The following is a 16,986-nucleotide window of genomic DNA, read 5'->3' as shown; positions in this document are numbered from 1 at the left end:
GGGTCCGAAAGAAATATAAGAGTCGCGGCAGGGCCACCATTTTTAGAAGTGCAACCCGGCCCGCCATTGAAAAGGGCAGGGTGGCCCAGAAGGACATACTACCCCGCAATGCGCGAATGCAGCGACCTACGTTACCGTCTAGGAGGTCCGCCGGTTCATGGTATATGTGCACCCCCAGGTAACTCAGGCAGTGGGGTTCCCATCTAAGGGTCGGGTGAGGTGATGGGCACACCTCCCCCCTCCGTAGCGGGAAGAGACAGGTTTTTGTCCAATTGACCCGCAGTCCTGATATTTCGCCAAAGCGCGCCAGTAGTCTCTCTGCGCCCTCCACAGCTTCCTCCGCATTGTCTAAGAAGAGGAGGAGGTCGTCTGCATATAAGGAAATGTAATGATGGGCCCCTCCGAAGACTAACCCGGTGTAATGTTCGCCCCTTCTAGCCATAGCTGCAAGAGGTTCCACCGCAAGTGCAAACAGCAGGGGGGAAAGTGCACACCCCTGTCTGGTTCCCCGAGTCACCTCGTATTGGTCTGACACCAAGGGTCCGACCCTCACTCTAGTTTTCGCTGAAGAGTAGAGCACCTTCGTCCACTTTATGTATCCCTCACCTAGGCCAAACCCCTGCATCACCCTGTACAGGTAGTTCCATTCTAGGCTGTCGAAGGCCTTCTCTAAGTCGACCGCCAATACTAGGGGGGCTCTCGCATCTGGCGGTGGGTCATCCACTAGCCTGAGTAGCCTACGGATGTTGTGTGTCGTGTTTCTTGTGGGTATAAAACCTGATTTGTCTTTATGTACTAGGTCTTGCATATGGGTTAACAGTCTGGCGGCCAGCATCGTGCTTAAGATTTTGTAGTCAGTCGTCAACATGGATAACGGCCTATAGGATGCAGGGTCTGTACTCTCCCTTCGTGGTTTTAATAAAGGGATCATTATGGCTTCGCGCATTGAACGGGGAAGCCTGCCCTCTTCCCTGGCTTCCTTATAGATCACTTGAAGTCTCGGGGCCAGTTGATCTAGGTATCTCCCGTAGAATTCAATGGGCAGCCCATCCATTCCTGGTGTTTTGTTACGAGCCATTCGCTTTATAGCTCCTCTTATTTCGGCCAAGTCTATTGGGCCACCCAGGGTGTCAGCCTGTTCTTGCTCTAGTTGCGGGAGCTGCAAATCGCTCAGGAAAGCGTCCATTGCTTCAGTTTGGTTCCCTAGCTCAGTGCTATACAACCTCTCGTAATATGACCTGAAACAGTCCAATATTTCTGATTGTGTGGTGTGGGTGCGACCACCATTCCCCTGTAAGGCCAGTATCGGTTGGCTGCTCCTATTGGGGTTTGCTAGCCAGGCCAAGAGTGGTCCAGTTTTGTCCCCTTCAGCCAGAGTCTTCGTCAAGTATGTCTTATAATCAAAGCTGCGAAGGCGCTCCACCTCTACTGCCACTGCCTCCCGCGCCTCGCTTACCTTCCCCTGCAATTCAGGGTGGTTAGGGCGTTCTAGTTCCACTTCCCTCAGTGTACGCTCAGCCTTGTCTAAATCTCCCACCAATGACTTGCGGACTCCTGCAAATTTCCCTATGCTGTGTCCCCTCACTACTATTTTAAATGCGTCCCATTCTATAGCTCTACCCTCGTTCTCCTCAAAATATTAGGTGATCCGATCTCCCAGCCCTACGCGGAAGGGCGGGTCATCCAATGTGTCCGGCCGTAGACGCCATGTTGGGATTTTCGAGGGCTCAGTCATCCAATCTAGCGTCAGGAGTAATGGATTATGGTCAGATATTGTGCGTGCTAAATATTCAGTCCGGGCCACCGCTGCGAGTACCGTTGGAGAGCAAAGGAAGGTATCAAGGCGAACGTGCAGGTCGTGTAGGCTAGAGTAGAACGAGTAATCCCGCTCTGTTGGGTGTTGTGTGCGCCAGCTGTCTGTTAGGTCCCATTTTCCCTGCCATTCTGTTCTGCACTTCGCCAACCGGTGTACTGGGGAAGCGTGTAGTGGTGGGTGTGATCTATCTAGCGTAGTATCTTCTATGGAGTTGAAGTCTCCTCCCATCAATACAGGACCTGTAAAGTAGCTGGCTAGCACCCTTAAAAGCCTTGCAAAATATGTTGCTTGATCCACGTTCGGCGCGTAGATGCTACTGAGCACTATGTGTCGGCCTCTAAGTAGTCCTTCGACCGCTACATACCTCCCTTCCAGGTCTTCTATGTGCCTAGTTACCTGGAGAGGGACACCCGCTCTCACCCAAATTAACACTCCCCTAGCAAAAGCAGAGTACGTGGTATAGAATAGGTGGCCCCTCCATCTACGCTGGAGCGCTATTCCTTCCTTCTTGGTTAAATGGGTCTCTTGCAGGAATGCTATATGCACTCCCCTACGGACTAAGTAAGAGTGGATTTTGTGTCTCCTCGCCATCGTATTTAAGCCCCGCACATTCCAGGACACACATTTTAATGATCCTACATTAGCCATTGTCCCATTGTGTGTGACGTAGATCTCCAGTAAGTTGCAACCGGACCACAGACTCGACCCCATCCCTACCCATCCCCAACAGTCTTCCCCCCCCCTCCCCAAACTACTCCTAGAGACACCCCAACCACTCCAGGCCCCCCCTCCCCCAGAACAGGACCTAACTGCAAAAGAGTCGCTCCCATCCAAACTATCGAGCAAACGTGCTCTCAAATCTTCTAATTCGTAGTCAATACTACGGGGGCCTTATGGGCCCTGGGGTGCGTTCGCTAACCCCTGGAACCTTCAAAAGCCGTCCCCATTCCCCCGCCCCGCAATATGCATCATGACTCGCAACATTTCAGTCTTACGGCGGCCTGCTCCAGAGTTCACTGTAGTCGCTCTAGCCGTCTTCACCCCTGCCAGGTATCATGTCGAGGATTCAGCTCCCGATGATTTCCCCTGACGTCTGTGGTGTGACCTTCGGGCCCCTGTCCCTGCCCAGCTCTGATAGTTCAGTGTCCGAGCCCGTGCCCTGGCCCTCCGATCCCGATTCCTTCTCCGAATGGATCAGCGCAGAACCCGAAACTTCTTTTACCGCCTGCAGCGCTGATCTACGTTCGTCCGCTGTTTGGGAGTCCGTCGGCCTTTTGGATCCCTGTCCGCACCCTCGGTGACGTCGTGATCGCCTGACCGATTGTTCCTGGCGCTCCTCCTCAGCCCTGAACCGAGCACCATCCGTGCCTGCTTTGTAGGTATCCCACCAGGTCCATGCCTCTGCTGCCGTTGGGAAGAACAGGGCATTCTCGTCTATTATCACACGGAGTCGGGCCGGGAACAGCAGCGAGTAGTGTATGCCTTCCGTGCGCAGTTCTTTTTTGTTAGAAAGGAAGGAGGCGCGCATTTTTTGGGTCTCGAATGTGTAGTCCGGGAACAGCGTGACTTTACTGTTGTCCACTTGAAAGGGACCTGCATCCCTGGCCCGCTGCAACAGCCAGTCCCTGTCCATGTAGTGAAGCAGTTTGATGACCACTGGGCGAGGCGGGAGACCCGGTTTCGGGGGTCTTGATGGCACTCGGTGCGCCCGCTCCAGAGTGAAGAAGGGAGAAAGACCCTCTGGGGCCACCACCGACTTTAGCCATTCGTGCAAGTAGCCCACCATGTCCGTACCCTCCGTTTTTTCGGGAAGGCCCACGAGGCGCACGTTGTTCCGTCGGCTGCGATTTTCAGCGTCCTCTGCTCTCCTTTCCAGGGTTTGAATACGGTCCAGTGCCTCCGTGAGCTTCCCGTCCATCGACTTCTGTGCTGGCACGATGTCCTTTAGGGTGGCCTCCGTTTCCTTGACTCTGTCTGTCAATTTCGCGTGGTCAGCCCGCAGGAGCCCCAGCCCAGCTGACACCTGCGCAATGTCGTGGTGTAAGGCATCTTTCGTGGCAGCTATAGCCTCCAGCATCCTGTCCTGCATTTGTTGCAGTTCCGTTGTGGACTGCGTGGCGTCTTCAGGCGTCTCCGTGGCAGGGTTCCCGTCCCCTTTAGCGCCTCTGGGCTTTCCCATTTTGCTCCCGTGCTGTCGAGCTGGGCTCCCGGGGATAGTCAGGGGTTAGCGGCGCTTTCCGCAATGGGCCGTCCGCCGAGTGCCAGCCAGGGGTCTCCTTCTCCTTATCCTCCGGTGGTGCCCGCTAATCGAGGGCCGTCTGTTTGTGGTGCCTCGCCCAGTGCGAAATGCCCTGTCCTCGTATCCCAATGTCACCCCTGGGACCGCTGCAGCGAGACCAACCGGGGCCCCCCGTTTAGAGCTGTTCGCTAGTAGGCAGGCGTAGAGCCCTCTTCAAGCTGGCCTCTCCCCGGGGTGCTTGTGCAGTGCAGTACGGCGGACGAGGTAGGTCCCCGGCCGCACTCGTGGAGGTCACTATTCTTCCCCAGACAAGCCGCTTCCTTGGGTCCTACTCCAGCCGCCTTCGGGTTGTTACTGGTACCAGTCGCAGAGCGCTTAGTGACTGGGATTGCGCGTGGTGAGCTTCACTACTCTTCCGGGGCCAGACACAGTGGAAACTCGCAGCTTAGGCATGCAATCGGGGCCCCCAGCCGCCCTCCAATCCACGTATGGGCACCAGGCCCCAAAGCCGGGGAGTCGCTTGCAACCCCCTGGCGGGGGAGGGCCTCCGCAGGGTCGCCCTCACATAGGGCGCCGCGTCGGCTGCCTCGGATTAGGGAGGCCGGCGGCGCGCCGGTTGGCCCCAGTGCGTGTCCCAGTCCCCTCCAGCTCCGTCTCCACTGGTGGGCCAACGATGGGGTCGGAGCCGCAGTCACCGACAAGGTAGGCCCCCAAGCCGGGGCGCCGATTACAGATCCCCGCAGGGGCGGAGTACTGCCACCGCCGCCCGCCCACAGCGTGTCTTGCCACCCGCCCAGCAGTCGGGCCGGTGGGTTGTTGATGGACAGCCACCGCCCGTCGGGATAGCAGGCCCCAAAGCCGGGGTGTAGATTTTCGGCTTCCTGGGTGGGGCGGAGCCTCGCTGGGTCGTCTTACAGTCAGCGCTCCTCACCGGTCGCACCGCTGGCAGGGTCCGGCAGCGCGTCTGTTGACTCCGGTCTCCACAGCGGCGACTCGCCGCTCCACCTCCGCAGCTCAGCCAGGCGCCGGGGACGGAGCCCTCGCTGCAGCTCGGCGTTCGTCTACCCGAATGCCGCCATCTTGCGTCCTGGCGGTCCGGGCACTCCACAGCGTCTGGCGCCTGGTATGGGAGACCCACCGGCTCGTCACTTGAACCGGAGCAGGCACGAGCGTTGCACTCGGGATCCACCCGGTTTACGCGGGGATCCCGGGTCTTAAGTAGGATTATTGACGGATCTCCGGGCGGAGGGTCGGGAGCCTCGCTAGGCTGCGACCGTCTTCATAGGCTGCTACCTGTCCATTGTATGTTATAACTATAAAGTAATAGATTATTCACTTTCTGAAATTGCTAGAAATTGGATTTTTGGTAGACTAGGGCATGTGCCAAAGCCAGGCGGAAACCACCTCTCTATTCAGGATAAGGAAGTTACACTCCTAAAATAACCCCTACTCACCCCCTTCGTAGCATGGCACGAGCAGTCAGGCTTATCTTAGAGCCAGTGTGTAAAGCATTTGCACCTAACCAACAGTAATACAGTGTAAGCCCTACATAAGGACACCACACCAGTTTAGAAAAATATCCAATATTTTTATATACTTAAGACCAGACCAAAAACAATAAAAATCCACAGTACAGTACTTAAAAATCTTTGGTTATCAAAATATGCTTGAAAAACAGTTCCTTGATGTTGATAGCTCCAGACGGAGCTATCACGGCATTGTGAGTAAAAAATCCAAACAGTTCTGGCTGACCACGGTGTTGCGGGCCAGCTACTGTGTCGGGAAGACGCGCAAACAGTACCTTTTAGAAATGCAGGGCCTCGGCGACCTCTCGTTGAGCTTCCGAAAGCACGGCGTCCGCATGCGTCTGTTCCGGATGTTGATGTAGGAGTCCGCACCCGGAACTAACCCTTGCGGGAGCACCCTCCCTGCAGATCCTTTCTCGCTACTCGGCCCTGATGGATGTTTATCGTCCAATTTTGGCATCAAACTATACGTGTCCTCACGCGGATTTGAACGGACCGTGGTGACTCTTTCACACTGCTTCGGCACCCCGCAACAGAAGTGGACCCAGGGCACTTAGGTCTTATTCTCAAGGCACATCACCGTACAATTTCTGGTGATGCTGGATAGTTCACCGTGACGTTTTTGACTACCACGGAACCTGGTCTCGAGCGGGGCCGGGTCGGAATTATCACCGGCTAAGCGACCTGTCACCCAGCATTCCCTCGCTACAGCCCTGAGGAGTCGCGCAAGCACTGTTACAGCTTGGCGACGAAACACGTGTCGGCTGGACATCCTTCTAATAAAAGAGGAACCTTATTACCCATCGTTCTTCTTTCTTCAACTGTGAAACTGGAACTTTACATGTCCATTGTGACAATTGTCTATACTCCATTGAACTAGTGTGCAACAGGTTCTGTGTTTTGTTGATGTAGGAGTCGTCGGGGCCCACAAAGTCACACACATTGCAGATCGAACTCCTCTCTGTTGAAGTCAGGAGCGCTGGCATCGGGTGCTGCGGTGCAATGTGCAGCGTGCAGTGTCCTCAGGTTGCGGTGCGAGCAGCGGCTTGGTGGCGGTGTCAGATGGCATCGTTGGTGATACCAGGGTCGTGATGCGAAGTGAATGTGGTGCTCGTCGCGGTGCGGGCAGGTTGCGGTGCTGGCAGGTCGCGGTGCAAGCAGCATCGTCGTCATTGCTGAAGCGCTGTCGTTGGCTGACAAACTGGAGTCGGTAAGCTAAGGCTGCGGTGTGGGATGACAAGCCCTCTGAGAAACTCACAAAAGTAGATTGCAGAACGTTCAGTCCAGTCCTTTCACTGACCAAGACCGAAACAGCCACTGCAAGCCAACACATCAAAGCACACAGCAAAGTAGTAGTTCCTCCTCACAGCTTCTCCAGCGCTTCTTCTTGGCTGTCTTCTTGGTCCAAAAGAGTTCCAAAGTTGAAGGGTTTGGGCCCCAGTATTTATATCCCAAAATCCTTTGATCTCTTAGGCAGAGAGTGTCTATGCCCAGCCAGAACCAGTTCTGCCTTCTCTGGTGTGACTTCCTGGCAGGAGGTGGAAATGGCATGTCAGAGGCAGAACAGGCCCTTTGAGGTGCAAGGAAATCTCCTTCCCCAATTGCAGCTCAGGTCTATTCAGCCCTTTACTGACTCACCTAGACTATCTGGAGCTACTCCTGCTCCCCAGCCTTCTGTCATCCAAAACCCAGAGAGGCAATCCACATTCCAGCAGAGGCACACAGGATGACTTAGCAAGAATAGACCTACTTTCTAAAAGTGGTATTTTCAAGCACAGAATGTAAAAATCACCTTCACTAAAGATGCATCTTTAAATTCTGAGTTCAGGCATACTAAACTTTATTTTCCTACCTAATTCCCCGGGCCCGTTATGTTTATAAGATGTTATAAACAAACTCCCCATTCTGTCCTATGGGGAACAGGTAGCCTTGCAATAGCGAAAAGCAAAATTGGCTGTAATTCACTATCAGGACATGGCACGCTCACACCAGGGCATGTCCTACCTTTAACTTACAAAGCAGCCTGCCTACAGGGCTACCTTGGGCCTACCTTAGGGGTGGCTAACATGTAAGTAAAGGCAAGGTGAGGGACTGACAAGTGTGTGCGCTGGCCAAGTCGACATGGCAGTTACAAACTGCGCGCAGACTCCGCATTGGCGGGTCTGAGTTACCTTTTCAGGGCTACTCACGTGGGTGGCTCAATCAGTGCTGCAGGCCTGCTAGTAGCATTTGATTCACAGACCCTGGCACACTCAGTGCACTTTACTAGGGATTAACCAGTAAATCAAATATCCAATCATGGAAACCCCAGTCCATAACACAATTTACCACAGGAGCACTTGTACTTTACCACTGATCAGCAGTGAGAAAAGTGCGCAGAAACACTACGCCAGCAAAAACAGTCAAAACCGAGAGGTCAGAAAGCAAAAACTCGGGGAAAACACGCCAAAAGATGCCAAGTCTGACAGAAATCCTATTGCGTTTGATATATATTTTTTATCTAATAAAATGTTCTCTTCAACTAAGGGCCTTATTTAAATGTGGGTGACAATGGGGCGTCTGCCAAAAATTAGGAGGTGCGCTGTTCGCTCACCTTTTATTGCTTGGCTTACTTGAAAGTGGGGATACCACTGAGTTTACAATATCGTAACCTCATCCGATTCCCCTATTATAAACAACTTCCCCACCGTCCCCCTGCCACAGGACTGCCGGTAACATGACTTGGGAAGACTCGCTCAATTTGAGAAGAGGCTTCTGACATTGCTTTCTCCTCCAGAGGTGCTGCGGAAAAGTCCCAGCACATCGGTTACATTTCCTTCTCCCAAAAAGCAAGCCTCCTGCTTCAAGGTTTGTTCTGAAAAATACCGGTCTGCGATGCTTCCGGGTCATAACATGAAAAGGCTTGCTGACATGGACTAGTTTTTCCTGGAGTGCTTATGCTATGTTTATCTGCAAAATTTAAAGTTTAGTAAGGCCGTAAGTCTGTAAAAATCAGCCATTCCGACAGCAGAACACATCTTTTTTGGGGGCATATTGATGTTGAAACGGCCTACAAATGGAGAACAAAGAGCGGCAACTTGAATTTAAGCTTGCGCAAACCTGTTCCCCCTTGCATTAGTGTTAATTCAAGAGGATCATATTAGGACCTGTTATATTTGTTTTTCTCATGATAACATTAAATCTTCTTTATCTTTAAAAGTCTTCCCAACACATTTAGACAATTATTTGCAATCTAAGATGTATGCCAGACAGCGGGGATGGGGAGGGGTAAAGTTGTAGGTTGTGGGGTGCTGGTAGTTGGGCTAATTTGTTGCAGAAATGTACAAAAGAACTGGACACGGTAGACAGACTCTATAGAACGATGATACCATAGGACCCACATTGATGAGGCTAAAGTGTTCGCTATGAAACTAATCTGAAGCTGTGAAATGTAAACAACCCAATAATACTTGCGTCTACGATTATATGACAACATTTAGTGTATGACTGAGAATGTATGTGTCTTGTCACAAATTTGTTAAATGTTAATAAAGATATGTATATTTTTTTTAAATTGCAATCTAGAAAATCTTCTGATTGCGTCTGATAAAAGTGTATATTCATCAGAGAAATGTCTGGTGCCTGACAGCACAAGTAAAAACGAAACATAAGTGCGCAACTATTCTTTAATGAATGCCCAAAGCTATTTTTTTCTAGCTCTAGGCTACATGATGACTGTCTCTAATAGAGCTGTTTTGCGTGTGGTAGATTTTGATCTGATCTTCTGAACTACATATCTACTACAAAGGAGTGAAAATGAGCCATGAACTTCAAAGAACTTTCAACAACACAAAGAGGGTGTGTGTTTATTTTTTCAGTGATTGCATTGTGCAGTTTTCAGAGATGAAAGTCATGCTCTATGAAAGTTGGGTACCTCACAAACCTTTTCTATAGTAATTGGATAATATTTCATGAAATGTTTCTGTTCCCTTTGCACATGCATTCATTTAGAGTTTCAGTCCAATGTTCGTATGATTCTGCCAATTTACTCCTTCCAAAGATTGTGCAGAACACCCACTTAACCCCTTCCATGCTCATGACGGAACGGTTCCGTCATGAGCGTCGGTTGAGCTGTGCTCATGACGGAACCGTTCCGTCATGACCACACTCGTTTTTAAGAACGTTCAGCACAGCGCGAAAATTCGCGCCGCGCTGAACGGGTTAAGATACGTTTCCAAGCAATCTGACAAATGTCTATACTGCTATTTGTTTATATTAATTTTTATTGTAGAGATATGCCCATAACAAATGCATGATCTGATAATATAGTTACCCTTTCGCAGGGTCGGACTTAGTCATAAAATAGGCCAAGGCATCAGAATAAAAGTTGCCCCCTTAGTGAATAAAATAATTTCACAAGCATTGGCATAGCCAATAGGTCTCACCTTTGGGACATTATAAGTGTTTAACCATGCAGGACATCATTCTGGTTGCTGTATCGCCAGGGATTGAAGAGCTATATAAATCTCATGGTGCAAGGCAGAATAGAAATAACACCATTGAACAACTTTTTATTTACGGATTCTAGAGATCCGTGAAGAGAGAAACGTGTAGTAAGGCTTGTAAAATCGTTTTGCTGGACGCAGCCTTTCATTCATCCAAGGCGGAATAAGGGAGTACCTGGCACCAATCATTCAAGTGTCAGGACTGCGCGTTCAATTCTTTTCTTCCGTTTACAATTCTTATATAGACGTACTAAGGCAACACTCCCAGTACAAACAAAACACCTAGGCGAAAGTTTCTATTCATTGTGCTGTCTGGACAAGCTGCAAGACCAGAGCTTGTTACTAGATCACCCTGTGTCCTGGTACTAGCCATGGGAGCTCAAAGGTGCAGTACCATGGATAGAGGTTCCTGTAGAGCCAATGTCAGCACAGGGTGAGCTATGGTGCACTACCACAGGCCATCACTAGAGGTTCCTGGATAGGAATATACAGCACTGTGCGAACTAGGGTGCACTAACACAGGCCCTAAAATAAAGGTTCCTGAATAGGAATATACAGCGCTGGGCGAACTATGGTGCACTACCACAAGACATTTATTAGAGGCTCCTGGATAGTAATATACAGTGCTGGATGCACTGTGACTCTACCACAGGCCGTTACTAGAGGTCCTTGGAGTGCCTGGCTTCAGCTCTCTGAGTCGGCGGTGAAAAACCATAGCTTTCTACTAGAAGAGAAGCCTGTACACAGATAACCGTGGGTGGTCCTCAGCTCACGTACATGTCTCAGCAGTACATGTTTGGTTATTTTAAATGGGTAGCTTTGCTGCACATTTTCGGGACACAAAATGGCAGATTTTGCTAATGGGCACCACTGCCTCCCCCCGCCCCAGCCTTTTTCAATTCCTTTCCTCCTCTCTCTGAAGAACTTTTCCTGTCTCTCCTTCCCAAAATTAAATCCGGTTCCCCTTTTGACATATGTCCGGCACACATCTTACGGCAGGTTTTCTCTGTCTGTACTTTGCCTCCTCTTGGCTTCCTTAATGACTCACTGGCTCAAGGGGTTGTCACTCCATCACTAAAATCCGCTTCCATCGTCCCCATCTTAAAAAAGCCAGGAGCCGACCCCTCCGTGATGGCCAATTATCGCCCCATTTCCCTTCTACCCTTTCTGGCGAAGGTGCTTGAGCGACATGTTACATCTGCGCTCAGCTCCTTTGTCGAGGAGAATGGGAGGCTGGCTCCGTGTCAGGCTGGGTTTCGGCCCAAGCACTCGACAGAGTCAGTGGTGGTGTCAGTACTAGACACCCTCAGAGAGGGTATGGACGTAGGCAAATCTCAGGCGCTGGTCCTCCTTGATCTGTCTGCCGCTTTTGACACGGTGGATCATTCCATCTTGCTTTCCCGTGTCAGGGCGGCGGGCATAGGAGGCTCAGCCCTTATTTGGCTCTCGTCCTTTCTGAGGGACCGGACCCAGGCGGTTCATCTTGGGGAGTTTTCAGCTACCCCCTGCCAGGTCCAGTGCGGTGTTCCCCAGGGTTCTTCTCTCTCTCCCTTACTGTTCAATCTTTATATCTCGCCTCTTATCTTTGCCCTACAGCAGCTGGAGGTCACGGTATATAACTATGCCGATGACCTCCAGCTCATCTTCAACCTGTCCTCTTCCCCTGACTCCATCTCTAACTTCCAATCTATTCTATCTTTCATCAGGGACTGGATGAACTTCAACCACCTGAAGCTCAATCCCGATAAGACGGAACTTGTGGTGACGGGTGGTTGCTCCAGTCCCTGGAATTCTCTATTTTGGCCCCCCTCCTTTGGCTCTCCTCCTACCCCAGTTCCCTCTGTTAAGACTCTTGGCATCAAGCTAAATGACAAACTCACTATGCACTCCCAGATTGGTTCGGTGGTTTCTTCCTGCTTTCTTACTCTCCGCACTATCCGCTCTATCTCTCGCTTCTTTTCTTTCTCTGCACTTAAACTAATTATGTCCGCACTGGTCCTGTCCCGCCTGGACTACGGGAACATCCTGTTCAATGGCATCCCTCAGTACAGCCTGCGTAAACTGCAACTGGTGCAGAACCAGGCGGCCCGCCTTGCCTTCGGTCTCCCCAAATTTCATCATACCTCTCCCCTCTTGAAGACCCTCCACTGGCTCCCCGTGCGGGAACGCGCCTTGTTCAAATTAGGCTGCATGGCGTTTCAGGCCAGGACGGGCCTGGCCCCTCTCTTCATATCTTCAGCCATCAAAGCTTATGTCCCTGGTAGAGACCTCCGCTCCTCGGCACAACTTCTTCTAGCAGTCCCTCGCTACCGGAAAAAAAAACAGGGCGGCTCGAAATTCTCCACTCTTGCCCCCATGTTCTGGAATTCTCTCCCCTTCCACCTTAGGTCCCTCACCCAGTATTCCAGCTTCCGCAAAGCTTTGAAGACTTTTTTATTCACTCAGGCTCATCTTTCTTAAGCTCCGCTCGCCTTTTCAGTCTATGTCTTAGCGACTGATTTTGCCCAGCTTGGCTGCCTGCTATCTTAGCGCCAAGAAACCGCCCAGGTGTATGTTGCGCTTGATAAATATTTTAAACTTAAACTTATTGCGCTCCAATCCTCCTTTTAGATGAGTACACTAGTCTCTACTGAAACAGGGGCTCAAGCATGTTATCAGAAGACGGGGGTTCTGCTTTCATTTACAACAAGCAACGGAGAGGGAGGTGCGGAAAGTATGTCCACAATAACAGTGGAAAGAGGGGGCGGGAATGAAGATATGACAAAATGCAAGCACCAACGGATGCCAAGGCTAAGCATCACTTTTAAAAAAACAAGATTCGCTTATCGAGCCAATACTGTGGTCTTTTTTTCCCACAGGAAGATTAAGACACTTCTGTCAATGAGGGGCGGGACTTGGAAAGCGTCCCAGATAGTGAGGAAGGAAGCCTACAAATAGCATGGGGATATTTAAGCTGTTATAAAAAGCAAGCAGTGATGTGCAGGAGGTGGTGGGGGCAGGGGAGGGCAGAGGGAGATGAAGTGAACTATGGATATAAATAAAAATAAGTAACTGTAGGGAAGGAGGGCAACAACAGCAAAAAGCGTTCGGACTAACAAGAAAAAAGTAGTATAACGGATGCTAAAATGGGACAAGTGTAGGACTGCAAGTAATGGGGGCCTTCTCCATCGGTGGAAACAAACCATGAAAAGGAGGGACAAATAGGAAAGCATAAGCACTTGAAAGCAAGGATTTTTAAAGTACACTGGAAAAAAACTAATGAAAAGCAATGATCGGGCGGTATGTACAACATGTCTCGACCTAAAAAGTGACCAATGTATGCTCATTGGGCAGTTTTGAAATTATAAAGACAGTTCTAAGTGGTTTACAGGGTGTATGGAAGACCTCATGGATTTAATGTTGCTGCAGGCAAGGTTGTTCTTAATATCAGGGAAATCAACTGTTAAAAGTGGCCCAGACTACCAGAAAATAGGCACACAAGCAGTCAGAAAACCTGCTCACACACTGACCTGTCCGAGCACACCTTTGGGCACTGGCTGATTGCCCGATAGGTCAGTCCGACCTTGCCCTTTTGCGTATTTAAACTAATAAAATTGATGATGTTGGCAAAAAATAGACTTTGACATGACTTCTGTGTTAAGAAGCAGAAATGAAGACTGGAATTGGGCAAAATTTCCAACCTAGGAAGGGTGACATAGCCTATAGAAAAAAAAACATTTACCATATGCATGTTTGTTCTCTTCGTTCAAGAGTAGCTTATACAAATAACTAAATGTCCTATTACAAACCCATACATTGAAATATTTGATCTGAACTGCGTCATGACCAGTCCTTGCCAAGCTACTGACCGACGAAGAGCAGGTTTGCTTGGAGTAGGAGCCTATTTAGGATAATTGTAACAGGAAGGACAGTGCTTGTTCTCTGTTATGGATCAAAATTCAAAAAGCTCAGACTTTTCTGGTATTTTTGCACCCAACGGATTTTCAGGTTATAGCGATGCATACACTGTATTGACTAGTGCCTCAACAAGAAGCATACCTAACCAGCTGTGTGTACTTTGTTTTAAAAGAAAAATATAAAAGTTGTTGACGTATAAAGTTATCTTCCTCCTAAAGATTTCTGAAACTGTTCACGTTTCTTCCTCTTCCGGAGATCAAGCACATTATGGAAATGCATGCTAAAGAACCAGAAAAACGCCTCCCCCATAAACGGCTGGCTGCGGAAGTGACCAAGCTGGTTCATGGCAGAGAAGGTCTCGAATCTGCTAAGAGGTAGGCTCTGTTTACCACCGGGCAAATATGTGGGGAGCGACTGTTATTAAGAAATAGATTGCAGATTCTATTTATTGATTTCTATGATAAAGCAGCTAGTACCATCAATGGTAATAGAGTATGCATAAAATAATTCTTAAGACATTCATAAGCTTAAGTTAAGAATGGGAACCTGTGATGTAATCAATGTAACACAAGAAGTATTTACTAATTTTGGAAAACAAAGATTGTCTTGCAGAGTTCAGTCCGTCCAGATTTATTAATGTATGCCTTTATCTTGTGAAGTATTAAAAATTCAAGTGACATCCAACCTTTTAGCATTTCTTAGAAGAAAATAAAAGGTAAACTTTGCCCTAACAAAATTAAGATATTTTCTCGAATTACACTATATAAGGTAATATATCGGTAATGTCGTATTAAGTAGGAAGTGATCTGGTTTCAATTGCCTACTGGCTGTAATTGGGGCATTTACCACCTTTACATACTGTAAATATGTGAATACCTTTTAAAAAGTTTTTGTTGCAATCCATCGATCATATAAGCCTTGAATCCATCATCTAGGTTGTATTGAACAGTTTTTTTAAAAAATGCAGCTAATTATGTCCCTGAAACTCCCCCAAAAGAGGCTTCCAGTGAGCCATGTCTCTCTAAGAAACATCTGTCTCCTTGCTCCTGTATGTTAACTTTCATGCTCGTGTCATTTTTGGTGTATTCAGCTTTTTCAGTCACATTAAATCGGAGGTATGTCACGGTTTTGTTTTTCAGGTGTACCAATGCCCTTTACCACAGCAGCATAGAGGCACTAGAGGTGATGTCTGATGAGGAACTCCAAGAACTCTTCACAGAAGCGCCATTTGCAGAATTCTTGTTTGAACCAGGAACACGGGTACTAGATATGTGCCGAAAAGTAAATGCCATTCCAGAAGGAGCAAGAGGGTAGGTTATCTGGGGTGAATAGGAAGATATGTAAGCCTTTAGTCTATAATGGTGCACTGGAATTTAATGTAAAACAAAGCTACATGTTAATATGATTTTTTTTCTCCCCTACTCTCCTTCTGCAGTCCTAATCACAAGATTTAAGGTACGAGCAGAAAAGGCAAAACAAAGGGCAGAAAAACTAGCTGAAAAGGCAAAACATAGTAGAAAAATGAGCTGAAAAGGAAAAACAGAGTAGAAAAACAAGCAGTGAAGACAAAAAAGGATGGCTGAAAAATGAGCTGAAAAGACAAAGCAGGGCAGAAAAGCGAGCAGAAAAACGAGTGCAAAAGCAAACCAGAAAAGACCATGTCATGAGTGATGTAATATGTGAGGTCATAAGCAGTGCATTGCAGGGGCTTAAGTTATAGTTAGCCCAGATAATTAACTGCTGAATTTCACACATGTGAACAAGGCTGTGGGACAGCCGAAACGCGTTACGTGAAGCTCAGTAAGCTTGAGTACTTGAAGCATATGTCGGTATGCGCTTCGCCTACGCACGCACCACTTTCCACAGGTATGTTGGTCCTGCAGAAGCAATGTTGTACGATATATGTGTTGTGTGTGTGTGTATATCTATGGCCGCACAGGATCCGTGCACCCTGCCGAGCAAGAGTTGTATGCTAATTGGCTGTCAACACTCCAAATCAGGAAGTGTTGTCAGCCATCTTGTGCCTCGGTAGAACCGAGGCACAAGAAACCTTTGAAAAAAATTTGAAAAACGTGAAAAGGGGGCAGCGTAGAAACACCCTGAACCCCTAGGCCTGCCCAGGGGGTCCCACAAGGCCCCCAAAAATTGTTTTTATAAAACAAAAATCAGCAAAATCCGCGCAGGGTGCGCGGATCCTGCCGATAAAAAAAAATTAAAAAATGAAGCGCGGTCTCCCGCACTTTGATGCTAATTAGCCCGGGGGGGGGGGGGGGGCAAGTCCCGGGGGCATTTGGAAAATAAAGTTTTGGGGTAGGCCCAATTCCCCCCCCCCCCCCTGGGAACAGCCACCCCCGGAGCAAAGTATGAATAATTGTGGGGGGACATGGCCGCCCGGGGACCGCCACCATGGGGATTGGGGACCCCCCCACGGTACCCAAAGGAGAGGGCCAGCCCTGGGGGATGGGGTCCCTGGGGCTACAAGTGGCCCGGGAGAGGGCCCACGCGGCCCCCCTCCCCAACAGTTTAAAAAAAAAAAAAAAAGGAAAAGGCCACACACTCCAGCTCACTGACATCCGTCTGCGTCAGTCTGTGGAGATCTGGAGAGAGCTACCTCTGGTCATTTTTTGACTGACCTTTTTTCGCCTTTTGTTTAAGTGTTCTCTTTTTTTTTTTTTTTACAAATCTCCTGGTGTGGCAGGGATGTCCACTAGGAGGGCTTGCTTCAAGCCTTGCAGCGCCTGTCATTGACTGATGTTGGTGAGGGACCCGAACCTTGGTTGCCTTTGGTGCCTGCAGTGCAACCACGACACGAAGATCTGCACTGATTGCCACACCATGCACTCCAAGACCTTGAAAGAGCGGTCCCTCAAGCTCCTTGACACTCATGCGATAGCGTGATGGTCTCAATCGTCAAGAGGAAGCCTCAAGATCGGTTGCAGGGCCCAAGATCCTGGTCACACTTGAAGTCGTCCGAGCATTCGAGTAAGTCCCACAAGAAAAAGTAGATCAAGCAGTCTAAGAAGT

General features: G+C 49.2%; 1 protein-coding gene across 1 annotated transcript in view; it reads left to right on the top strand.

Moving 5' to 3' along the window:
- YARS2 (tyrosyl-tRNA synthetase 2) overlaps window positions 1-16,986 on the top strand; it is a 45,143-nt gene that overhangs the window by 21,242 nt on the left and 6,915 nt on the right. Inside the window, exons 3-4 of the mRNA XM_078673808.1 lie at window positions 14,181-14,336; window positions 15,102-15,272. Coding sequence (XP_078529934.1) covers window positions 14,181-14,336; window positions 15,102-15,272 — 327 coding nt within the window. The remainder of the gene's footprint in view (window positions 1-14,180; window positions 14,337-15,101; window positions 15,273-16,986) is intronic.

Source organism: Lissotriton helveticus, chromosome 1_1, assembly GCF_964261635.1.
Source record: "Lissotriton helveticus chromosome 1_1, aLisHel1.1, whole genome shotgun sequence".
Taxonomy (NCBI): Eukaryota; Metazoa; Chordata; class Amphibia; order Caudata; family Salamandridae; genus Lissotriton; species Lissotriton helveticus.
The sequence above is the reverse complement of the archived record's forward strand: the minus strand, read 5'-3'. Positions and strand labels throughout refer to the sequence as shown.